The sequence below is a fragment of the Macrotis lagotis genome, chromosome 2, assembly GCF_037893015.1.
Source record: "Macrotis lagotis isolate mMagLag1 chromosome 2, bilby.v1.9.chrom.fasta, whole genome shotgun sequence".
Taxonomy (NCBI): domain Eukaryota; kingdom Metazoa; phylum Chordata; class Mammalia; order Peramelemorphia; family Peramelidae; genus Macrotis; species Macrotis lagotis.
Genome location: NC_133659.1, coordinates 151,833,651 through 151,859,710, shown reverse-complemented (window position 1 = coordinate 151,859,710; position 26,060 = coordinate 151,833,651). Strand labels below are relative to the sequence as shown.

General features: G+C 37.4%; 1 protein-coding gene across 10 annotated transcripts in view; it reads right to left on the bottom strand.

The window, feature by feature from the left end:
• Positions 1-26,060, bottom strand: part of SIPA1L2 (signal induced proliferation associated 1 like 2) — a 253,060-nt gene that overhangs the window by 32,015 nt on the left and 194,985 nt on the right. For 5 of the 10 annotated variants that reach the window (XM_074223003.1, XM_074223001.1, XM_074223000.1 and 2 more), the window contains 5 exons: positions 15,846-16,103; positions 13,612-13,791; positions 11,871-11,971; positions 11,287-11,390; positions 8,757-9,145 (listed from right to left, as the gene is read on the bottom strand). In XM_074223003.1, coding sequence (XP_074079104.1) covers positions 8,757-9,145; positions 11,287-11,390; positions 11,871-11,971; positions 13,612-13,791; positions 15,846-16,103 — 1,032 coding nt within the window. The remainder of the gene's footprint in view (positions 1-8,756; positions 9,146-11,286; positions 11,391-11,870; positions 11,972-13,611; positions 13,792-15,845; positions 16,104-26,060) is intronic. The other 5 variants (XM_074223004.1, XM_074223006.1, XM_074223008.1 and 2 more) reach the window with 3 other exon arrangements.

Here is a 26,060-nt window from a genome sequence, read left to right as displayed (position 1 = left end):
CAAAGTGGGAGTCATGAAATGGACCTAACTCATAAAAATTACTGCACAGAAATTAATGAACAGAATCACCAAACAACTTAAATCATTTTGCAAACACAAAAATAGTCTGTAAAAGCTTTAAAATCATAGTTTCTAATACAAGGGGTGCTCAGTTCTGGTGCATTTTGCATCCATAAAACATGATCTATGGCAAGCTATGCAGATAAACTAGAAAGTGATTATTCCCAGTACAGTACTGTTACTTTACAAAAGGATTTATTATGGAGTCCTCCTTAAATAGCAAAGTCCCCTTGTGCATTGAAAATATGATTTGATTTAGGAAATTGAGAGTTTTTAAGGATTAGGCTTATAATATGGTAGCCCACATTTAGAGTATTCTTTGACTTTCTAAACTGATTTGCACACTTTTCAGGAGCATATCTACAACCCAAGGACATTCAGTGAGCAACATGCCATCCTCAGCTCTAGTGAGATAAGGAGAGGGAGCCTGGGCATAGTCTGATGGATGTCCATGTTTGAGGGCTTTGGAAAGAGGCCTGAGGCTATCAGAGTAGGATGGGAGGCTCTCTGTGACTAGATTTTTGGCTATGAAATGATTAGAATCAACTGATTAACAGGGGAAGGTATCAAAATAAGCTGAAGGGGATGAAGATTTTAAAATGACAAACACCTGGGCAAGAACGAGCCATATCTCCATATCTGGAAAAATCTGGTGAAGGGAATGTGAAACTTCTAATTCCAGTCTCCTCTGTCAGATCTATCTGAAGCTTATGAGATATAGTCAGGCTTCCTTTTAGGACATTTTCCTCTTTTAAAATGCCCCCTAAATTTGGGACATGTCATTTTTGCCTCCTCCCCTCACATATCAGAATTATTCTCTCAGGATAAGAAGCCTCAGAATCTCCAAAACACCAAAGGAAGCTGGGAAGAGGGTGGTCATGCACACTAGAGAGTTGGAGGGGGGAGCACAGAGAGCAGAGAGAGAGGGGGAACTGGGATGTTCTACTGGAGGAACATAGCTCTGTTATCAGAAGTTACACTGTTGTTGACCTTAAACTTTGGCAGCATCTGTGGTTGAAGGCTATGGTCACTATCCCTTTTGCTAGCTATGGAGTTTGAAATCAAACAGCCTGGGTAAAAAGGTCTCCGGGAGTAGAGGCAGATGAAGGTCAAATCCAGTCACCTTCAGCATATGCTCAGACTGCTCAGTCTGATGGCTGCTATTTATATATGAAAAATCGACAGCCCCCTAGATTTCCAAAAAAGTAGCTTTATTACTACCTTAAACACTTTCAGGAGATGATTAGTCACTACTTTTAATGGAGTAAGCATCCAAATAATAGCTATAATTTTTATAAAAGGAAGTTTTGGGTTTTAACAACTTTATTTGCTTCAGGAATTTTTTATTTCTTAACCTATTACAAAATATTTTTTCCTACTAAAATCTTGTTCTTGTGTTTCCTGGACACACTGAAATGGGCTGTGTTCTCTATTCAACCAACAAGCAGGTACAGAGTTTTGTGAGAAGGTCTGTGAGTTAGAAATAGAAAAATATAGAGTTCTTGTCATTGGGGAGCATACATTCTGTTAAGGAATGTAGACATAAGTATATTTAAAATATATTCAACATAAATACATGGGAATTTGTAGGGCGGTGGGAATACTAGCAGCTGGAGAGAAAAGGAGAGGGCCATGGAGCTCAGTTGTGAAGGAACATTAAAGGAGGAGCAATACACTAGAAAGAATGAATCCTCTCTTTGGGGGTCAGATGTTCACCCCCTCCCCAATATGGCTGAATCTGAAGAATTCTGAAGGAAGACTAGGGAAAGGGCTAAGCCAGTAATGAGCAATCTTGAGCAGCTAGGTGGCACAGTGGATAGAGCATTGACCCTGGAGTCAGGAGAACCTGAGCTAAAATCCAGCCTCAGACACTTAATACTTAACTGTGAGACCTTGGGCAAGGCACTTAATCCCTTTGCCTTGCCCCAACCCTGCCTCAAAAACCCCCTAAATTAAAAAAAAAAAAGGACAAACATCATCACCCTTAGTTCCAGAATGAAAAATTTGGGCCTAATGATGAGCTTTACATCTGTAAGAGATTATCTGCAGAAGAATGTCTACAAGGTCATGCCAATTAATGATGACTAAGCCTGGCAACAAAGTTGAGGAAGAATCGAAATTTGTGTCAGCCTGATCTTAGGGCACTCAAAGTCAACTCCTCCCCTGTCCAGTACATATTTAACGGACATGCCTTCTTTATGTTTATATGTCTGTCTGAATTGATTACAAAGCATTGAGAACACAAGTCTGGCATGTGAAACGCATATCCATTTTCTCCTCATCTGGACTCTGCAGAATTTTCTCAAAGTTTACAGAACCAAAATAGCTTAAGATAGATCCCATGTGTTTGAATAATTCAAGTATACTTTCCCTTTCTACAGGTTAAATCAAAACAAGCTATCTTAAACTTTAGTCTTTCTCTTGTTTCCATACATGAAGGGGGAAAAAAAGATATAGAACCTTGTACCCTGTGATTTCACGACCAAATCCCATATAAAGAAGCAAAGACAGTTCTGGTTCTGGTTCTAGCTGGACTGAGCTTTCTCAAAGTCCTGAGTCTGGGTGATGGTGAAAGCAAAAAGCTTCTAGTAGTAAGTTGGAAATGAAGTTCAAAGTCATCATCAACTGTGAATTATGAGTAAAAGGAAGCCAAATTGCAAGAGGTTCAACTCTCCCAAAGCAGTTCACGGCCTACAACAGATGTGCACACATGCAATTTAAAAGAGATGAAGAAAAACAAAACCAATCAGAAATTCAATCTACACTTGGATTCTCCTGCCAGCAGTATGATCCGTGATAATTTAAGTAAGAGTTAAGGTATGTAAAAAAGCTCACTTCACTTGGGCATAAATATCTGCAACCCTCTCCCTATGAGATGCCTCCATAAAGAGATGGGTGTATCACGCAAACAAAGATGATTAACCAAACACTATCTGATGGCAATATAAAATTCCATTTATCATGCCAACTACATCAGCTGACCAAGGTATTATAAAGGCAGGTGTTTTCCCCAACTACTGTGCTCTGCATAAGACATTAATATGGGAACAAGATGCCAAGATACTTGAGGTATTAAAACCAATTCTCCACTGTTTATGAAAATGGACAGGGAGAATTTGGATAAATGACACCAGGATAGACCTAACATCTCATTTTAGTTGCTTATTATCAGCATTTCCCTAAATGAAAATGTGGGTAGCAAAGGGCACAGTGGATAAGAGTGCCAGATCTGGAAGCAGGAAGAATCATCCTCCTGAGTTCAATTCTGTCTTCAGACACTTACTAGAGTGATTCTGAGCAAATCATGTGACTGTTTGCCTCAGTTTCCTTATCTGTCAAATGAGCTGGAAAAGGAAGGGCAATCCACCTCAGTAGCTTTGCCAGGAGAACCCCAAATAGGATCATGAAGAATTGAACATGACTGAAAAATGACTGAACATAACAATATCAAAATATTCTAGGGCTAATAACAAGAAGCAGGATTACCTGAAGTGATGATTGATGAAATATTGAATCACATGTAGCAGAAATGGGGGGGATATTGTTTTTTATATTAAAGAAATGAATCAGTACAAATAACTCACACTGAGCAATTCAAGAATATTTGAGAATACTGTCTACAGTATTCATATTTGAGAAAACTGTCTACAGAGGCTATAACTTTCTTTCCTAATGCTCTCTTCCAAACCCTCTACAATCTGGTTTTATTACCTCATCATTCATATGAAATCATCTTCTCCAAAATTATCAGAGATGTCTTAATTGCCATATCAAGTGGCCTATTCTAAATGTTTGACCTGTAAGTAGCTTCAGATGTTGATGATCATCCTCTCTTGGATATTCTTTCCTCTCTTGGTTTTCCTGACATCTTCCTTTGCCTGTTCTCCCACTACCTGTTTTGACTGATCCTTCTCAAACCTCCTTTGCCATTCTCCACCCATGTCATGCTCACTAAAACTAAAAGTTCTTATGATACGTTCTGAATTCTTTCCTTTCCTTAATATTTCACTTGATGATCTCATTAGCTTCCATAGGTTTAATTATAATATTTACACATATGATTACCAGATCTATATATGGATTACTGATCTCATGTCCTATTCTATACATTGCCAACTGCCTCTTGGACATCTCAAGATATCTAATAGATATCTCAATATCACAATGTGCCCAAAAGAATTCATCTTTTTCTCCTTTAACCTTCCCCCATCTCAATTGCCATAGTATCATCAACAAACACACCATTTTCCCAGTCACCCAGATTCACAACTTGGTGCCATCCTTGATTCATTACTCACCCCCCCAACTCACTCCTATTCATCCTCCAACATTCAATCCATTGCCAAATCTTGTCCCTTCTACCTGCATAGGATTTCTTGACTCTATTCACAAAGACACAACTTTACTACTTCAGACCTTCATCATCTCTCATTTGCACTACCACAATAACCTTTTTTAAATTGAAATTTTATTTTATTTTTCCAATTACATGAAAAGGCAGTTTTCAACAGTCATCCATTTGTAAGTTTATGAATCCCACTTTGTTTTCTGCCAAGTTCCCTTTCCTCATCCCTTCCTATGGTGGCAAACAATCTGGTGAAAATTGTACATTTACAATAGTGTTTTAACATATTGCCTTTTTAGTCATGTTGTAAAAGAGAAATTAGAACTAAATAGAAAGGAAAAAACAAGAGAAAGAAAGGAAAAACATAAAGGAAGTTTTAAAAAAGTGAACACTGTATGCTTTGTTCTGCATTCAAACCCCATAGTTTTTTTTCTCTGAATATGGATGACACTGTCCATAGCAAATCTCTCAGGATACAATAACCTTCTAATGATTTTTCTGCCTCAAACTTATCCCACTCCAATGTATCCTCTGCTCAACAGTCAGTGTGATTTGTTTATTTGGAAGTATAGTTCTGGTACTGTCACTCCCTACTTCAGTGAGACCATTCTATTATCTCAAGGATGAAATATAAACATCTCCATTTAGCACTAAAAGCTTCTCATAATCTGGCCCACCCCTAGCTTTCTGATCTTACATTTTTTTTCTGCCCCCTCTTTGAATTCTATAATCTAACAAAACTGGTTTCTCTAAAGTTTCTATCTCTAGTCTCTATGGTTTTGCCTTTCTTGGTATTCCCATAGATTGGCACAGTATCTATGTATAGAAAGAACTTAATTAAATGAATGACCAAAAAATATAAATAAGAACAACACAACCTAAAAAATAACAATTAAATCACATTTAGCATCTTCCCCCTTGACCTAGAAAGGGAAGTTCTGTTCATTTTTACCTTAAAAAGGGGAAGTAGCTGCCAATAAGACTATTGCTTGTCCTTCGTTTTTGAAGAGGATCATGACATCTTCCTGATGTCATGAAGGAGATGTCATGACTAGCAAGTGAACTAGACTCACGTGAAGGAAGCTAGGCAAATCCACCAGCCTCCCTCTCTCCTCTGAAGTCATCTGTGTCCAGTGGCACCATCACTTTGTTTCAATAGTATATTTTCCATGCAATAAATCTGAATCCTAGTTAATGGAATGTTACTTTGCTATGAAGTAGCCCTGGAGAACAGCACTGATATGCTTGCAGGCCCTGTTTTACATTCTTGTCCCGACTATTTTCCCCTAATTGGCAGTATGACTTTGGGTAAATGCAACACCTCTATGTTACTCCCTGGTCTTACTTTCTGAATGAAGTGACTGATCCAAATCCCTATTAACTCTCACCATGTTTTCATGGGGAGTTGGAGTTAGAGGAGATTATACATATGTAGGCTTGGCCCAAGATACAGGCAGAAGTGGTTAGTTACAGGGAGTGATCAGAAGGAAAGACAATGTTCCATCTATCTTGTAATATCAATCCTATGCATCTGATGAAAACTTTCACCATAAGAGCCAATCCTCTGCCTTAAAAGCCTATTTCCAAAAAGCTCCTTTTTTAAATGCATCAAAGGTCCCTAAGGAGGAAGCAATATACTAAGTCATTAACCCACCAGCACCTAGCACAGTACTTCTATAGATGAACCAGCTGTCCTCAAAAACAGAAAAGTTCTGGTGTCAGATACATTTTAGATTCAGATTAAGCAAAGAAAATCAAGGGTATCAGGTGCTGATAGGGAAGAAAATGGATTACTTGTCCAGGAGAATATGACGGGGAGCTATATAGGCTAACTTTGTTTACTTTCTAATTTTCCTTTTAGGGCTAGCCTTTCACATGAATTTTCTAGATCAAGTCTTTAAATGAAGCTGGAAAAAGGAATGGAAAATTCCAATTTCTAAGTTACCATCAAGATTATCTAATTTTGTTGTGAATGACATGCATACATGACTCAAAACTGCTTATGATCACATATCACACTTCTGTTCAGAATACACCTTTTATATTTAGCTCCAACCTTGAATAAAAAGATCAAACAACAGTCCATTAGTTTGTGTCTCCTTTCTATTAGAAAAATAAATGCTTTAGGTAACCTCTTCCTATTAACTGAGTTACAGAATACAATTGGAGAATATATGAACTCATGTCTTACTAACTCATTTCCACCAGTGCAACTGAACTCCAAGTTTAAAGGGGAAAAAGACGAACAGCACATAGGAACATAGTTTATCTCAACACCTCCCTTCTTAGCCTATGGAAGTTGAGTTGGAGTAAGAGAAAAGTAAATCTATCCTACCTCTCTCTAACCCTTTATTCTAGTGCTTTTCTTCTTTTAATCATTTCCTAGTTATCCTGCATGTAGGTTGTTTTGTTGTTTTGTTTTTGCATCATCTCCCTCATTAGATTATAAGCTTTTTGAGGGCAGGGACTGTCTTTTGCCTCTTTCTATCCCTAGGATACGAAGTAGGTACTTAATGTTTACTGATTGGTTTTGATCTATCAATCAATCTATCCAAACAGCATCTACATATGTATATGAATGTATGCATCTAACTATCACTGGTTTCTGTCATGATTCAAGCAAAAGTAAACCATAGAGAATCCTATTTCTATAAACTTTTGAAATTAATTTTCAGAAGTCAACACTCAAATGGAAGCAAAACATACCTTCTTTTCTACAAAAGGGTCAAAACACCCCTCCTCATTCTATTTATACATACCTCTCCTCCAATTCAAAGAAATGAATTCATGTCTATTTTTTCTCAGTCTAGTACCCTTTGTACAATTGTCGATAAATAAGACTGTGTCTATTACCTGCCAAAGCAAGACTTCAAAGGAAGAGAAAAAAAGAGTCTCAAGGAGCTCCCATACAAGGGAGGGGACATCATGCCAACATCGAGGAACATGGATGACATAGATGTAATACATGAAGGTTCTCGGACAGACAAAGGTGTCAGTTGCTGGGAGAACCAGGAGAGGTCCCTGGAGAAGGGAGGTTTGGAGTTCAGCCTTGAAAGGAGATGGGGAGACTGAGGGCTGAAGTGGATGGGCTCTCTGCACAAGGCTGGTGTCATTTTGTTAAGTCCTGTGGCAATGCCTAGCAAATGTCTCATAATGCAGCAGTGCCCACCACTCTGCTCAGTACAGTCCACAAACTTTGAGCTCAGTGAATGATTGGGGATCACATTGCTATTGAAACTGAGCAGGTTTCTTCATTTCCCACTTCTACAAACTGGGTAGATTTCTTTCTTAGGGACCAGGCCTTAAACCCAAAGTACTTGGATTGATCAACAATGATGATGCTTGTCCTTTGTTTTTGAAGAAGACCAGGACATCAGGGAGGTGACATGAATTGGATTTGAGTGGGGAGGGGTAGGGAGGAGGAACTGTGCTAAATCATTTAGCTGGCCTCACTTTTTCTTCCAGATCCATCTGGATCCAGTGGCCAGAGATAGATCAGGATAACTGAAGAGGACTCTGGATGTGAGACAATCAAGGGTAAGTGACTCCCCCAAGGTCACACAGCTAGTGCTCTGTTCACTCAGTCACCTAGTTGCAATAATAGGTTCCAGGCCAAACCCCACTTGGTCATTGTTTGGACCCTGACTGGCTGAGAGTATACATAAATAGCAATTGTTTCTACTTTGGCCAAAACCACTGAGAATTTTCTCCTCCCAGATTGATTTTTTAAAATATGTAAAGGAAGCCATGCTTTGTTTCATTTTTTCATTATTTAGCCTCAGTCTCTGAATGGGTATTGCTTCAGTCAAATGAAAGTCATTCAAGACCCTAGCTCAAACAGATCAAGATCTCCCACAGCATCTGGGGCCATCTGCAGTTGAACTGATCCATACTTGCCCACTGGACCCAAATATCACTGGAAGAGTGACACTGGTGACTTTGCCTTGTCCTCCCTCACTTAAATCCAATTCACTTACATGTTATGGCATCACCTCCCTGATGTCATGGTCTTGTTGGAGAACAAATTTCTTTTTAGACAGCTGGGTGGAACACTGGAGAGTGCCAGGCCTGGAGTCAGGAAGACTCATCTTCCTGAGTTTAAATCTGATTCAGACTCTAACTAGCTGTATGACCCTGAGCAAGTCACTTAACCCTAGTCTTAATCTGTCAGTTTCTTCATATGAAAAATGAGCTGGAGAAGGAAATGAGACCAAGAAAGCTCCCGATGGGGTCACGACTTAAATGACTCAACAATAGCCAAAATCATAACCATGACAACAACATCTCTTTTGGGTGATCACTGATGCTGTGAGCAGATGGCGCTTATACACTTGGATGGTGAACGTCATACCTGGAATGAGAAGATATTTCGCTGAGGTCGCCCATGCTGCCGTCCGCTGTGTTCCCAACTGAGATGGCTGATGGATAGCCGTGCACTGCATAGAGTTTGGTGGGCTCTTCCTCAGGGCCGGGCACCTCCCCGGAGTCAGCCCACGGCTCGGCCCGACTGTGCATCATGGACCTGCTGCCCGTCAGGTGCAGAGGACCCAGCATGGATGTGGACATGCAGGGGGTAGTATCGATGCCACTGTCAGTGGAGGCCCCTTTAATGTAGGTTAACCCCAGCAGTTCAGGGTCCATGAGATCTCCAGACCCAAAGTGCTTGTCATCACTGTTGCTGGATGTGTTACTTGAGAGGGTGTTGCTGCTAGAATGGCTGGAGCAATTTTTGTCTCCAATCTTGAAGAGGAAAAAGAGAGAATATTTTTTAACAGGTTTTTTGTTTTAATTCCTGTAATCTATAAATTCTCCAAATAACCAGACCCTAGTAATTTCCCACTGGCAAGAGGGACATGAGAGTTAAAAGCACTAACAGCAGCAACACTGGGCAAAACCCAACAGATATCGGTAAATCAATCAACTGATAATCACTTATCAAGCGTACTCTTATAGGAACCACATCAAACAAATGGGAACTGTTAAAACCCAGAGAAGACAAGCAGCAAGAAGATAAATTAGAAATCAGTCACTTATTGGAAAGGCTGTTTGTGGGGAGAATGTGACTTCCAAGATTCCTCTCCTCATGCCCGTGCCTCCGTCTGGCATGAAATAAATGAGTACCAATGTCCCCTGGCATAACAGAGTCATCTGCAGATGACAAACGTGTCTAGAGGGCTATCAGAGAGGTGACAGTCCAAGAGCTAGGGATGATATACCAGCAACAATGCTGGGAGAAGATGAGCATGATTCCTATGGTGAAGGTGGGAGGAGGAGGAATCTTTAGGTAGTTTGATTTTCCTTTGCAGAGAAAGGCCAAAATTCTGGCTTTACTGGATCAGGAACACCTCAATCACAGGTTCAAGCCTAGAGAACTTTAAACATCCTGGCGAGGTAGTTATCCTCATTTTACTGAAGGGAAACTAGATTAGAGGAGTTAAGAGACTTTCCCAATGTCACTCAGGGGACCTGTCTGAGGAGGGACTCGAGTCTGGTCTTCCCAAGTGTAAGTCGAGCCCTCTATCTCCAGGACCAGATTGTCTCTAGAGAAATTGTGGCAAAAGTGCAAAGGAGAGGATTCCATCTTCTCATTCTGATAATGGTCATACAGCTATGTCCTCTGATTCCAAGGTCAAAGTAATGTAATAGTACCAAGACCAAAAACCCTGTTCCCTAATCTATTTTCAAGGGGCTTGTCTTTTATTCCTACATCCTTTAAAAAATAACATTAATTTTTCCCTAATTACATATAAAAGCAATTTTTAACATTTGTTTTTAAAAATATTTGAGTTCCTTCCTCTCTTCCCTCAACCCCTCATTGGGAAGGCAAGCAATTTGATATAGGTTATACAAGTTCCTGCTAGGTTCTTATATCTCACTGATGTTTTTAACAGATGTCATTATTCCTAGAACTTTCCCAATACTTAAATTACTGGTATGGATTTAAAGATTTAGTGTTTGTAGAAAGCAAAACAAAATTGGACAGAGTAAGGTCTGTCTTTCACTCCAGTAGCCAGGTAAAGAAGTGTGGAATGTGAACATCTATCTACACTGCTTTTAAATATCCTTAAAATGAATCTAAGTGGTGATAGGTAGACTCAAATTTTTCATTAATAGAATTTGTGGTACAATGAATAGTGAGGGAAACTTAAAAGGTGTTTAGACTTCAGTTCAAATTCTTTTTTGAGATATTTATTAGCATGGTGAAGTCACTAAGTGGCCATGTGCCTCAGGCAACTCCCCAGGATTTACCTACTAAATTTTAATCTATCCATTGGAGAATAAGTTTATTCATCTTTATGTAATCACAACTGTGTTGTGTAGTTATCCATGTGACTTTTTTTTAAATTTGTTTCTGGAAATACATGGTAATAAAAAAAAGATTGTACAGATTCTTGTTCTAGTTTAGTTAGAAGTATGGTTTCAGTGAGCTAGAGTATATATCTGCTAGTTTTACCATTATATTAAACATTTTTTGTTAATACTGATTTTTAAGAACAGATTATTTGATCCCTAGTTGTACTAGATAACTTTATATTTTGGTCTTTTTTCTCCCTAGTTTAAAAGTCTTTGTATTTAAAGGAGGTAGGGAGGAATATGATCCATAAATAAGAACCAGAAGGCTGGAGTTCTATTTTTAGCTTAGTCCCTGATTTTTGTGACCTTGGGCAAGTCATTTACTTCTCTCTGAAGACTAGATTTTTCCTTTCCAAAATCAGAATTTAAAAAAAAAAGTCTGCTTCTGGTTTTCCTCAATTCCAAGGCAACCCGTGAAGATGAAGAAGGATCCTTAAAGAGCTGGATCTGAAGTTTCTCACTAGGGTATCTGACATGGATTATTAGCTCACACAGACAAATAACTATTCTATGAATAAAAGACTTACATGAGAAAGCTTATTCGGGGAGTCTTTGCAATTTCCATCTTTCTGTAGGGCTCTCTCTTTATAGGAACTCAAGACTTTGGAAGGTGGTCCATGCCACTTGGTTTCTGCCACAAATGGAGAGAAGATTTGAGTTCCCAATCTCTAAGGTTAGGAAAATTCTCAAGGGAAAGAAAGATACCTGCAGAACAAATGATCAGGTGGGAATACAGAGGATTGTGATTCAAGGACTTTCTGACCTTACCAAAAATGCACAGTCTTAGTTAAGCAGTCATTGTTAGCAGAATCATTTCTAGGGCCACCCCATCCCACAGCCTACACCATTGCTCCTTGGCTCCCCTTCTTAACAGTTCACTGGAGGGCACAAGTCACGTCTCATTCAATTTTATATCCCCCTTGACATCCTACACATGCTATCACCTACCTCATGAGGCCGTGGGGAGGAAGAGGCTTGGTAGACCTAAAGTAAAAGGCTTAGAAAATGGGAAGACTAGTGGCTAGGGCTAAATGCTTGGTTACCATCAATTGGGTGAATAGATAAGGAAACATTGAAAGTCCTTAATGAACCTAGTGGGGTATTTGATTACCAGAAAGTCTAGTTCCTTCCATTATTTCTTCTCGTTCCCTGGCTCCTTCACACTCCAGTGGACCGGAACTCTGGTGTTCATGAAGTAGAGGAGACTGGCACCTAAAGAGAAATAGGGAAATTAAGGTTCTTGTTTTCAAAACAAACCAACCCATAACTGTGACCATTCTTTACATCTCAAATTCCAAACAGAAATGAAAAGGAAACCCTATTTAGAAGCTATTTCCTCGTAAAAAAGGTAGATAACTTTCAGTTCAAGCCAGCACTGGAGCTGACTGTGTCTTGAAATCTGCAGAACTTTTACAGAATTCACCAAATGGTCAATCAGTGAGACCACATGGGAGTTATAAAAGATTAAATAACTAGAGTCATATGATGAATCTGTGGCAAAATAGAGCCAGATCCATCCACTATGCATTCCTTGTTTGGCTCTCTTGACTTTGCTGTTTCCTTTAAAATTAATTATTTTTAAAGGCAATGGTAAAAGTATTTAACTAGCTTTTGGGTAGTAGAGAGGTGGACCCAGATAAGAAAATTCTAGACAAAAATCCGAATATAAAAAAAAATTTTTAAAAATTCAGAATGTAAAAGGTTATTTAAAAAAAAGGTTTTTGTTAAATGTCAAATAAGTTATTTGTAAGGCATTTTGCAAACCTTTAAATGACAAGTAAATGCTTGCTATTTTTATTAAGAAATTATTACTTTAAAACACTCATCTATCTATACAAACAATTTATATACAATTTTCAGGAAATCACATTTTTCACAAAAGTAAAATAAGCACATTCTTAAAACACAAATATTTAACTCCACATACAAAAAAAAAAAAGAAACAAAAGGAATGGGTGCCATTATTGTTTGTTACTATAGTAATATAAAACCTTTCCTCTCAAGCTAATACTTGGTGGTCATTCTCTAAATCATTCCTTTAAAATGGCAGAAGTTGGTTTCTTTTAGAAATCAACATGCCAAAATACAGTTTCTAGCAGCAATTACTATTCTGCAGAGAAATCTGACTAGACGAGCATTTTTTTCCATTTTCTTCCCATGAAATTTATTAATGTTTTCTCTGTTATTAGCATCAATCAATTCAGCTGTCACTAAGCTCACAATGAACCATATGACTTTGCTCCAGTCTGCTCCTAGACACTATGCATATATGACTAGGGATATTTTATAGTGAAACGTGTCAAGGCAACAATATTCTGCTACTTGGGTAACATGTCAAATACTGGGATGGGGGGGGCTGTCATATATAAAAGCTATGAATAAAAAATGTGTTTTGTTAAATTTTGTCAAATAGGCTATTTGTAAAGCATTTTGCAAACCTCTAAGAGCTATTTAAATGCATGCTATTGTAATTAGTTAAAAGTTATTAATTTAAAATGTTCATCTGTTTATAAAATTATTTAGTAATTTATTCTTTAACTTTGAGCAGTAGCTTAAAGGAAGGAAAACAATTGCTTCAAAGAAGGTTGGGAGTTCACCCCTCTTCAGCATTTAAAAGAAAAGCTACCAAAGGCTGGTCTTTATAGATACCCTAATGGCTTCATTTTCAATTTTTATGTTTTCTTTTCTGAAATGGGAAAAAACAACAATAACAACAATAAAAAAAACCAAGAAGGTTCTAAATGTTCTCATAGCAGTGAAATGATATAGTGTTTATTTTGTTTTTTTTAAAAGCCTGGTTAAATCCTATACAGAAAACAGGAGATCATAGTGCAATAGAAAATCATCAATACCCGTCATATCCCACTTGCTGTCTCCAGTGGCTACTCCCGCTGGGTCCTGGGTCACTGGAAGAGGACTGGTTGCTTGGTGAACTTCTGTAATGTTGACTAGAATCATTAACAATGCACGGAGGTATTTTTGGAGTTTCAACATCTTGACCTGGCCTGTTTTGTTTTACAAATAAATTCATTCTTTTACAATTACAAAGAGAAGAAAAAAAAATGTTGAGATGGAAAAAAAAAAACCAAACCATTCAGAAAAGGATAATTAAGCCATAAGCAATTAAGAGTTGATTATAATGAGATATGTCAGTTGCTTTATAGTTGGGAATGTTACAGTGAAAAGAAGTATGTGTAGAAACAAAAACCACATTTAATCACCTACAGAACTCAGAATAAAGATTCATGTGGAATGCAGGCTGTAGGAAAATAGGAACAGCGGAAAAGAAAAGATTATAGAATTGGAATAAGAATGGCACCAATAGGTTTTTCATTACACTTTATGACATTCTGGTGAGCTCTATTCATTTTCAAATGATCATCACTGTTCATTGTAATCATGTTTCACTGAGAATACAATTTGCCATGAAACACAAAAATGAGTTAATGTTCAGGGCAAGCACAACAATAGCTATCAAATTCTTTCTGCTACACCATCTATTCTGGATATTATTTTTAAAATATTTTTTTACTGTATAATATCTTAACACAAAACTAGCTTTGAGGAGATTTTCCTTCATTTAAGCTTCAAGAAATGATTCTACTTTGTATAGGCACATCAAGTTATTATGATGGGTCCCTATCCTGGGTTATCTACTTGTATCTTTACTGCTGTGGAATAGTCACTAAATTCAGTGTGCTTTAATTGAACCAGATTAAATGGGCAGAGAGTAGAATGTGAGTTTCTTCAAATTTAATGAATAAAGAAAGGGAAAAAGAAAAGTAAGAGAACATTTGGCAAATCAACATTTATAAGGCTCTCTTATCAATTACCACATTTCATACACAGCCTGTCAACATTGTTTGGAGAAACAGTATACTTTAATGAGAAGAGGCACAGAGAAGAAACACTTCCAAGCTTTAAGAATAATAAACATTAAGAATAAGAATTAGAAAGTACTGATTAGGTCTGAATGCAGATTGAAGTATGCTTTTTTAACTTTATTTTTCTTGGTTCATTTTTTTGTCTTTTTTTAATACAATATAATTAACATGGAAATGTTTTGCATGACTGCACATGTGTAACCTAAATCAAATTGTTTGCCTTCTCATGGGGAGGAGGGGAGGACAGGAAAGAGAGGGAAAAAGAATCTGCAACTCAAAATTTAAAAAGTTTAAGAATGTTAAAAATGGTTTCTATGTTTAATTGTAAAAATTAAGTATTTGAGGAAAAAAGTTGCTTAGCTCCTTCATAAATAAATTAACTTCATTTTGCCATTTAGGGAAATATCCACTTGTAAATATCCATAAAACATGGTTTGTACATATATACTCATCTTCCTACCATTGTGTGACACACATATACACATGAATGGATGCATGTATATAACTTTAGTGTATCCATGTGTATATATGTGTACATATGCATGCATGTATATCTGTATCTCTAGATACATAATAAGAATAAAAAAAGTTATACAGGCTAAAAGTTCTAACTACTCCTTAAGCATTTAAAGAATACAGTTAAATGTTTTAAACTTGTATTTTCTCCTTCTTTGACAGTTAATTTATTTCAAATAATAATTTTTTTAAAAAACTTTACTATGCTTGATTTAAGGGAGGAAAGGAAAGTATAAGGACTCCTTAATGATCAGAGAACTTCTTGCAGTGTGCTCAGGTTATAATGGGATTTAATCATTAATTTTGCAGAGAATAGTTTTGTTTTATTTATGCTCATGACTTGCTTACAGAGGCTCCCATCACAGTTTTCAGGACGCTTAGAGCACAAATTACCTAGCAGTGACTCTTTCCCAAAGGGGAACCAGGAGACACTGTTTTTTCTGCTGTGGGCAGGTTCCAGTTCTCTCCCATGGAACCACTAAACTGAGAGGGAAGACCTGCCACCCCCACTTTCCTGCCAAGCTCCTTCTGATCTTAGCTCAACCACCTGGACATCATTGTTTTGTAAAAGCTAATTTATAATGATTGAACCAAGAAAAGTCCTAGGATACCAAATCTTAAAACCCAAGGGGCTCATAAGAAGAGAAAAAAGGAAGGGAGAGAAATTCAAGAAGGAAGAATCTCACCTTGTGCCATCTGGTAACTTTCTGTCAAAGGATGTGCTGCGAGGAATAGCCGTCTGTGCCTGCTGGAGGAGCTGCTGGCAGGGCAGCCGGTCAGAGGTGCCCAGGATCGGAGAGGCGCGAGACAGAGGCTGCCCAGCAGGAGTAGGAACCCGGTGCCAGGTTGTATTCCTTCTAAAAGGGGTTTTGTACTCACAGGGGGTGCCTTCGCTGTCCAGTTTGTACTCCACCATTGGGATTCGGCAGAGTTCAGAACAACCCCTGTAGAACCAAGTATAGTTATCAAATCATTGGTCACCCCCCCGCACTACATTCATATACTTTATTTTTTTCTAATGCTCATCCTCTGCTAGAGAGGGAAAGCAGGTGGTGCTGCAAGCCTCATCCAAATGGAATCAGAAGCTTCTAAATATCTATTTTAACAATGAGGAATGTGATGGGATAACTTCTCAATAAAATAACCCCCCCAAAACCATTAATAATACAAAAAAATGATCATATGGTTTAGTACAGAGAGGCATATGCACCCTCACCCCTGAGACTGGCTCCTATCCTTTACTAACTTCTTGTTAAAAAAAACAATAATAATGATAATAAATTATAAGAATAATGATGATGATGATGATGATGATAAACATTTATGTAGTACTTTCTTTACAATTATTTCATTTGATTCCCCCAATAACCTTGGGAAATTGGGGCTATCATTATTCCCATTTTACTGATGGAGAAGCTGAGGCAAAGAGAAATTAAGTGACTTGCCCAGAGTCATGTAACTATTAGGCACCTGAGGCTGAATTTGAACTAAGGTCTTCCTGAAGGAAGGCCTGACACTCTACTATTTTAAAACTAAGCTAGTTCTTTGGGGTGGTGGAGGTAAAATGGACAATGAAAAAAAGATGTCAGAAGATCTACACTCAAGTCCAAGTTCTATCAATTATTAGTAGTATATCTTTTGAAAAAGTTACTTGTCTGATCCTCAGTTTCTACCACTGTAAAATGGGAATAGCAAATTTTCTTGCAAAAGGATTGTTTTGAAGAAGTTTTCTGCAAAGTGTAAAGTACCACCCAAATGTGAGCTGATGTAATGAGAAGAATCCAAAGTCACTACAAATATATTTATAGATATTCAAATAATTAATAAACTTTTATTAAGTGTCTATGTGCCAGTAAGTGAGGATACAAAAAAGAGGCAGAAGACAATCTCTGCCCTCATGGAGATGAAAACTAATGAAGGAGAGACCACATGCAAACAAATATATTCCAAGCAATCTATATACAGGATAAAAAGGAAATAATTAACAGAGAGAAGGCACTAGAATTGAGGTAGTTCGGAAAAGGCTTCCATTCAAAGATGAAGGAAATTAGAGAACACTATTTCAGAATAAGGGAATTGGAAATGGAAAATTATATAACACTGAATTAAAGACTGGTTAAAGAAAACATATATAAAGTTGCAAGAAGTTTTCCAGGACCAAGATAAACTGTTTCTTCTCTTCCCCCACCCCAACCATATAATTCAATGATCTGTGTTTATAGTCTTATCCAGTAGACTATAAACTCCATGAAGACAAAGACTGTGTCATGTAAACATCACTCCCCTTATCTGTCCATAGCAGGCACTGAATTATTTTTTGTTGTTGAAGAATTGGTGATATTAATCCATCATTCTTTTACCCCCCGCCAAATGAAGTATCTGTCAATAGAATTTGGGAACCTGAGGAAAAAATCCCTCTCTGAAGGGATCTATCCCTGGCTTCCTTCTTGAATTTCTCTCCCTTCCTTTTTTCTCTTCTTATGAGCTCCTTGGGTTTTAGAACTTGGTATCATAGGACTTTTCTTGGTTCAATCACTAATGGGCTAAAGACCCATCTTCTATTTCATTCCCAGTTCTCCTTAATCTCAGGGTTTTCCTTCTGAGATGACCCTATCTTATTTGTTTCTTACTAAGCTCCTTCATAGAAGGGACTGGGGTTCTATATTTCTTTCCTTGTTTCCTCAGCTCTTAGTGCAATTCTGGCCTTCAAAAGGTGCATAATACATGGTGGTTGACAGAGTGCTTATGATGTTGTGTAGTAATTCCAGGTTTTAGTGAAGTATCTCAGATTTTTTTTAAAATCACCCATCTCTACATCAAGTTTGCATTGAACATCCATCCAATCAAAAGCAACACCTTCTTTCTCTTGAAATGCCATTCATGTTTATCCAAGAAGACCTCTGGATTGCATGTATGTCTTGGAATGTCCTGGGGGGTGGGCCTCTGGCAATGATTAGATGATAGGATCAAATACTCATAGTCTGCTCAAATAGTAAGAGAAAAGAGAATGGGGAGAACTCTATCTTTGTATATGGCTTATTGTCTCCTCTACTTCCATGGCCTTCTTAGAAACCACCCTGACCCCCAAAGTTTCCTTGGTTTCTCCACCAAAGCCCTCTGGCCTCCTCTACTACCTTCTCACACCTATGCCATGACTGCCACCAGGGCCTCCAAAGCCACTAGACTTGGCCCAGTCCAGAGTTACATGTTTCCATAAATCTCCCATCTTCCATGACCTCTTTCATGGCTTTAGCATCTTCTTCAGTTGAGTCCACAAAATTGAACCCTTCAGATGACCTTGCCTCCCTATCATTGACTATCCTGGTATCCACAGAGCCATGAATTAAATGTTTCAATATTTCTTTTGCAGTGTTTTTGGACAGACCTTTGATGAACAAAATACTATAGGTGCTGACCCCAAGATGAAATATAATCTCTTTACCTTGAAATTTAAGTTCTCCATTACCTGTCTCTATTTGACTGTTTCTAAGTTTATTCCACATTCCATCACTTTAGACATTCATGTCTGGCCAATTAAGTCAACTTGTTGCTCCTCCTACACAGAATCCCATCCCTGTTCCCATGCCCTCATCCCCTCATCCACCTTGTTCTGGTAGAGTCACTAACCCCATCCCAAGCTCAGTCCAGGAGCCATCTACACAAGGCCTTATCCAATTCCCCCAGCAATTAGTGATTCCCTGAACTGGTCTTGCATGTACTCTTTAAGTACCTGGTCTTTGCTAACAAATGGTCTGTCATTTTCCTTATTAAAATGCAAGATCCTTGAGAGCAAGGGATTTGGTTTTTATTTTTATCACTCACATCTACTACAACTGACTTGTCTTGAACTGATGACGGTAAGGTTATGTTCATCCAAGCCAAAGCAGGAAAAAAATTAATTAAGTCACAATCAATGAAAAAATTTAGAGTGAACTCACACCTAAGTCTTGTGCACTTTTAAGCCATCAGAGGTACATTTCTTACTCAAGTTGATGGCTCCCAGAGAAGCAATCTATTGATGCTCTTCCCTATCAAAAGATCAGTTAGGTACTTAAGTTTGTTTAGTCTGGAAAAAAATATATTTTATGTCATTTATAGTCACCCCTGGGTCTCCACTAACAAGTTACATAGCACAAACAGCACCATTAACAAGTTCAGAGTCAGCTCACAAAGCCAATTATTCCAGTTTGTCATTTCAAGATGAAGCCTGAGGAAATTTTGATATTGGAGTATTCGAGGCAAGCCTTTTCAGGTTTAATATGCTTATATATGAAACAGTCAGCACTAAAAGCCCTTGGACTTTTCTGAACTCATTCTAGAGATCACAGAGGACTTTCTAAAATGTTCCATCTTTAATGAACTACATGAAGCTTTTAAAAAGTTTGAGTACAATACTCTAGAGGAAAGATGAGGGGCTTTTGTATGTACCGATTATGCCCCAGCTGCCTTGATGACCACATAAAAACCTGCTTTAAATGTAATATAATGACAACTCTCTTAGCCTATCTGTTGAACTTTCATTTACAACAAGCATACATATCCACTGTACTTGGGAATGCCACTATACCTTAACCATATCATGACCATATTCTTCTCTGCATTCAAAAAATAAGTCTTTTTTTTATAGAAGCCTAATTACAGAATTTATAAAAGACTAATTAGAGAAACAAGCAGCAAGAAATAAAGAATAATGATCCTCAAGAGTTTTGTGAGCACAAAAAGAAGATAGGTATATATAGGCAAAGAATCTAGTCTTAAATACTGCCCCCCCTTCCTTTCCCATTAATCTATAAGCCTGAATCAAAGTCCCCATACCATCTCATAGTGGTGTGATGGTGACCCTTAATTCTTGAAAGTTATCAGCTGACTGGGGCAAATTATCACCAGAGGATGGGCCATCAATGGAAGAACTATGTTTTGCTATGGCAACTCCTGAAGAACCATCCCTTATAGTATTAAGGGTCTGAAATCTGACTGGGTGGAAGAATACCCACACCAGTTAAGTCATGCAGCCTCTGAATTATTGAAGATTTCCTCAAAAGTAATTGCTCAGCTCTTACCTGAGCAAGGCAATATAAAGGGATCAATAACTTGGTTTTTTTTCAAATAGCAAATGCTTTAAAATAACATCTATTTGGCTTTGGAATATGGGAAGTATGTTTTTCTTTCTGTGTTCTCACCTTAGAATTTTTGTCATTTTATTCACACTTCTGTAAAAGTCAATTCTTTTTTTTTTGCAATGTAAATAGGGTTAAGTGGCTTGCCCAAGGCCACACAGCTAGGTAATTATTAAGGTCTGAACACAGATTTGAACTCAGGTGCTCCTGACTTCAGGACCAGTGCTCTATCTACTGCGCCACCTAGCTGCCCCAAAAGTCAATTCTTTCTATACAACTGATTCATATATAACCCATTCTCTCTTTTGAACCATAGCATAAAAGGGTATCTTTATGACTTTGGGCAAATCATTAACTTTCTTGGAGCTCAAATTTCCTCATATGTAAAATAAGGACTAGATTTATTCATTTGTTTATTTATTAACTAGTCTTTTCAAGCTCTAGATTTGTGATCTGATGATCTCCAAATGTCTGGAAAACTTCTCCACCTAGAAATCCCATACACAACCTATCTAAAAACATCATCATACCCCCACTGCAAACCTCCCCATTTCTGCTGAGGATCAATCCCTCCAAAATAAAACAAAACAAAACAAAACTTCCTGAGCTTAAAATCCTGGAGTTATTTTTGACTTTTCTCTTTTCTTTACTGCAACCCCTGACTCTCTACATCCAAACATTTTTCAAGTAAGGTCAATTCTTCCTTCAAAACATCTCTTTCATCTAACCCCTTCTTTGCCCTCATAGTAATTAGTTTATTTTATAATTTATTCACCTCTCACACAGACTATTACAATAAACACCTAATTGAGCTCCTTGCCTCCACTCTCTCTATTCTTGATTCCATCCCTTACATAACTTCTAAATTTTCTTAGTGTACAAGAGTCTCCTAGGCTAAAAAGCAAAAAATAACTTCAGCATTTCTGTCCTGCCTATTGAAAATATAAGTGATTTGCTCTGTCATAAAATTCCTCTACAATTTGACTACAACTTATATCCCAGTTTTATTTCTCATTACTCCTTCATATTCTAGCCAAACTCAAAACAGTAGATATTTCATGATTTCCAAAAACCATCATCTCATAAGCCACCTACTCCATTCTTAGGATGCATCCTCTACTTCCCCTTGTCTTTTAGAATTCTTAATTTCCTTTGATGGGGAGGGCCAAAGTACTGCCTCTTTTACTTTCCCTGATGCCCTCAGAAATGAATGTTGTTTTCATCTTCAAATTTTCCTAAAACACTCGGTCTGATTTCTCCCTTATACTAATGTGTATACTGATAATCTGTTTCCTTGCTATTTAGCTGAAAGTAAGCTCCCTGAGGTCAGAACATTTTCCCAGAGTTTAGAAAGGTGACCTGTCTATATTTAGGGGCTGAATATTATCTGTTCACTTGAATTTGTTTGTCTTAAGAGATGTCTTTATTTTGTACTACCCAGTTACACACTAAGAACAAACCTGTTCAATGTCAAATCTGAAATAGGATTTGATATAGATTCAGAATCTAGAATCTAGGCACTCAAATTTATTTAGTTTTTATTTACTGTTATTGAATATTTATTAAATGTACACAATGTTAAATCATTGAGAATAATGAATAGATATAATTCAGCATGTGTATATGTGTTTGTATTCTGCTGTTCTTTGCATAAACATCTGAAGTTTCTATCAATATCAGGTTCTTAATTCAAAAGGTGTGGCAAAATGAAGCCTCCCTTTTCTGCACAAAATGAGAACATGTGCTACATTCAAATCTCTTTCCCATAAAAAGTTAAGGATGCTGGGAGAGTTTGGTGGCCTCATAATATCCTTTCCATTCCTAATACTGATCCGGGTCTGGATTTTGTTGTGCCATTTTTTGGGGGGGTGTTTGTTTTTGGTGGAAGGGAGATAGCAAGGATGGGCTGTTTGAGCTTTTGTTTGTAAAACATTTCTCTCTGACTTGTGACAAGGACAGCAGTCTTTAATAAGGCATTCTCCAAGTTTTGATGTATAGAGGAAAAATCTTATAAAAATGCAGTCATTCCCTGAGGCTTCTGCTGAGAACCTGAGAACTGCATTATGTCGAAGACAGAATACAGACAGAATCAAACAATTTTCAACATTTTAACTATGTCAACCATGTATACACGTAAATTATCTTTTCCATTTTTCTAATTGGTCCTCTGCTGTCCTCCAAAGAACTCTAAAAAATAATTTCATGTAAAACTAGAAAATCTTAATTATATTCTTACTCTAAGCATATATTCTTACTACAAGCATATGCTCTGATACTCAATTTAATATGATTTAACTAGGAGGTGATACAGGAAGACTTATCTTCCCAAGTTCAATGGTCTTGTCTGCCTCACTTTCTTTATCTGTAAAATGAATTGGAGAAAGAAATGATAAACCACTCCAGAGTCTTTGCCACAAAATCCCCACCTGGGGTTATGGAAATGAGGACAAAAATGAAAACTGTATTGTTTTCCATGACTGTATTTTCTACAAATACTTTCTTCTAATCAGACATTCCAGACTTAGAGCCAGGCATACCAGGCTCTGGCCAGATATACCAAAAATTCCTTTAAGGATAGCTAGGATAGGCAACCTTCCCAAGGTGCCTGCCGCTGCATGCTCTCTGGCTGCTCTGCTTTTAATTTTGCATTGCTCTTGTCTTTTCTCCATGCGTACTTGTCATCCTGTACAGAAATATCAAGGAGAGGTCATGTGCCATTGTGGAAAGAGAGCAGGATTTGGGGCCAAAGGGTTGGAGTTCAAACCTGATTCCACCTGGGTGACTCAGGGCACCTCATTACATCTCTCTTTCTATTTTTTAAAAAGTAAGGGGGTAGGAGAAGTGAATATACATACATACATATATATATATATATATATATGTATGTATGTATGTAAAGGCTTTTGTTGTCATTGTTCAATCATTTCCCACACTTTGTATTCCCATTTAGGGTTTTCTTGATAGATTCTGGAATGGTTTGTCATTTCCTTCTCCACTTCATTTTATTGATGAGGAAACTGAGGCAAACAGTTAAGTGACTTGCCCAGGTTTACACAGCTAGTGAGTCTGAGACCAATTCTGAACTCAGGAAAATGAGTTTTATTGATTCCAGGCCTAGCCTAGCCACTGAGCCTCTTACCATCCCATGGCCTTTCTGTCAAGTATGATGAATAGTCAGAGACCTTTTTGAAGTATTACAAGATCAAGAGTGCAGAACCAAAGATGTACATAGTGACTGCAATATAAACACCACCAACAAGCAACAACATTCAGTTTCAATACAAAGAGCAAAGTTGGTAAACATTAAAATGAAAGCACCTATATTTCCTTTGTGTTAAATAGCAAACAACAAAAAAAGAGGAAGCAAATGTTTTATCTATTGCAACCACTCTACTTAACACTTGAAATTAAATTGTGTTTGCAGCACATATCAGCTCTGACTGTTCAAAATATGTCCAGTAAAAATTCATACCTTCGAAAAGGGAAATATAACATTTTCAAATTCTATTGAAAATCTGTTGCAACTGATTATAAAGAATAGATGATCATTTATCCTGGGCAACATCCACTGCAACAAAGGGGTAGAAATTTTAAAGATTTGTTCTTTCTTCTTTCCCTTCTCTTGGCACCCCCCCCACACCCTAGACACACATTAACAGAAACTCAAACTTCATTGATAAATATTTCTGGCTTCCTATGAGATACTAGATACAAGGGACCTGAGTTGCATTTATAGCATCTGGCACATTTTCTGTAGTTGGCTTGCCAAAAGGAAATACTCAGAAATTTTAGATAAGGCTGCAAGATCAATTACATGCAAGCATTTTGATTTCCTCTTTGCTTAACAATAAATGCACATATCATCTGCTTATACTTGAGTATCTTAATTACCGTGCTAGAAGGAAAATAACACAAACTGGTTCAGATTCAGCTTTAGGGTTAAAAAGAAATCTAATTGCTAAATCTGCAGTTCAGCTTGGAAAACTTTTGCATCTAATCTTTCACTACCCCAGTCTGGAAGGCAATATGTTTTGCAAAAACAAGCCTAGGTCATGAAAGTCTGTTAGGTAAGGATTATGTCAAAATCCAAAACAACTTTGTGACAAGTAGAAACATTATTGAGAACTCTCCTGTGGTTTTATGATGCTATTTGGAAAAACACAACCCTTGGCTGAATATGTAGTCCTTCTTAATATATACAAGGCAATGTGGGGAGGGTCTATTCTTGATTGAAAAGACAATGATAGGCATGGCTAGGTGGCAGTGGATAAAGCACCGGCCTTGGAGTCAGGAGTACCTGAGTTCAAATCCGGTCTCAGATACTTAATAATTACCTAGCTGTGTGGCCTTGGGCAAGCCATTTAACCCCTTTTGCCTTGCAAAAACCTAAAAAACAAAACAAAACGAAAAGACAATGATGAACTTAATTTTAATCACCATCATCATGTTATTCTAAGCCTTCTGAACCCACTGACTTTGCTATTGTTTAAGGTGGGCTATCCAATGAGCTGATTAGTTAAGCAGTATAGAATAAAAGTATAACCTAGTCTATTGAGGGAAGCTAGGTGGGTGACTGATAGAAGAGAAATAAAACTGGAAAAGTCCATTTATTTTTTCTTACAACTCTGAAGGCATCTGGGCAATCTGTCCTAGAGCAACACACCCTTCTAAATGACCTTCACTGCCAATCTCATACTCCCTTCTGAGGCAGTCCATTCTACTTTAGGTCTTAAGAAGTTATTATTGTGCTACAGGAAATGTCAAAAGTGATGATTCCAGAGAAGCATAGAAAGACTTTATATTAAACAATGAGAAGCAAAATAAGAAGAATCAAAAAAACAGCATATACAATGACTACACCAAGGTAAATGGAAAGATCCGGCACAAAACAATTGGAATAATTATGAAGAACAAGCATGGTCTTCAAGTCTTCTCCCTGCAATTCCATAGCAGAGATTGGGATCTGTAGATGTGGAACATGCAGTATAACATCAGATTTTTTAAGATATGCTTTGATTAGTTTTGTTGATTTATTTTTCTGTTTTTCCCTTTTTTTGTTTAAAAAGATTTTGAAAAAATAATTTGTTATAAATGATGTCTTACTTGGAGAAGGTAGTAGGAGGGATACAGGAAAAATTTATGCAATGTGAAAAAGTTGTAAAAATCTAATTAAAAAGAAAAAAGTTTTTCTTAGTACCAAACTTAAGTCTTCCTCTAACTACTTCCACCCGAGGCTCTGTCCTGTAGTGTTGAACAGAAAAAGGGACCTTTCTTGGCCATAAATGTTCCTCACTGTTTAGTATTACCTGGCCCCTAGTAGGAGTTTTAATATATATTAACTGATTGTTTAGCAGTTGGCCTTGTTTTACAGCTAGCAAAAACATAGGTGTGTAATAAAAACATACAACTTCTACCCACTCACAAGCACTTTGTGGAAGATTTGGCATCTGAGTTATAATCTAAGCTGCCAAAGGGTGTGACGTTAATTCAACTAGAAAACTAGGAAGCAATCATATAATATTTTCATTTTACAGAACAATGGAGGAATTACAATTTAATCTTTAGATATTAAGAAATATTTGCTACTTCTTCTACTCCTCCCTAAATTACTTATTTAACTCTACTTCAGAATTATTACAAATATTCCCTTTTCTCTTTAACTGTCCCTCATTTCTCTCTCTCAGCATGCTCTCAGATGAGGAGGACTTCAACTCTTAATTTTCTTAGAAAAATTGAGGTCATTTAGGGTGAGCTCCCTTTTTTCCATTATGTTCATCTTAAAAT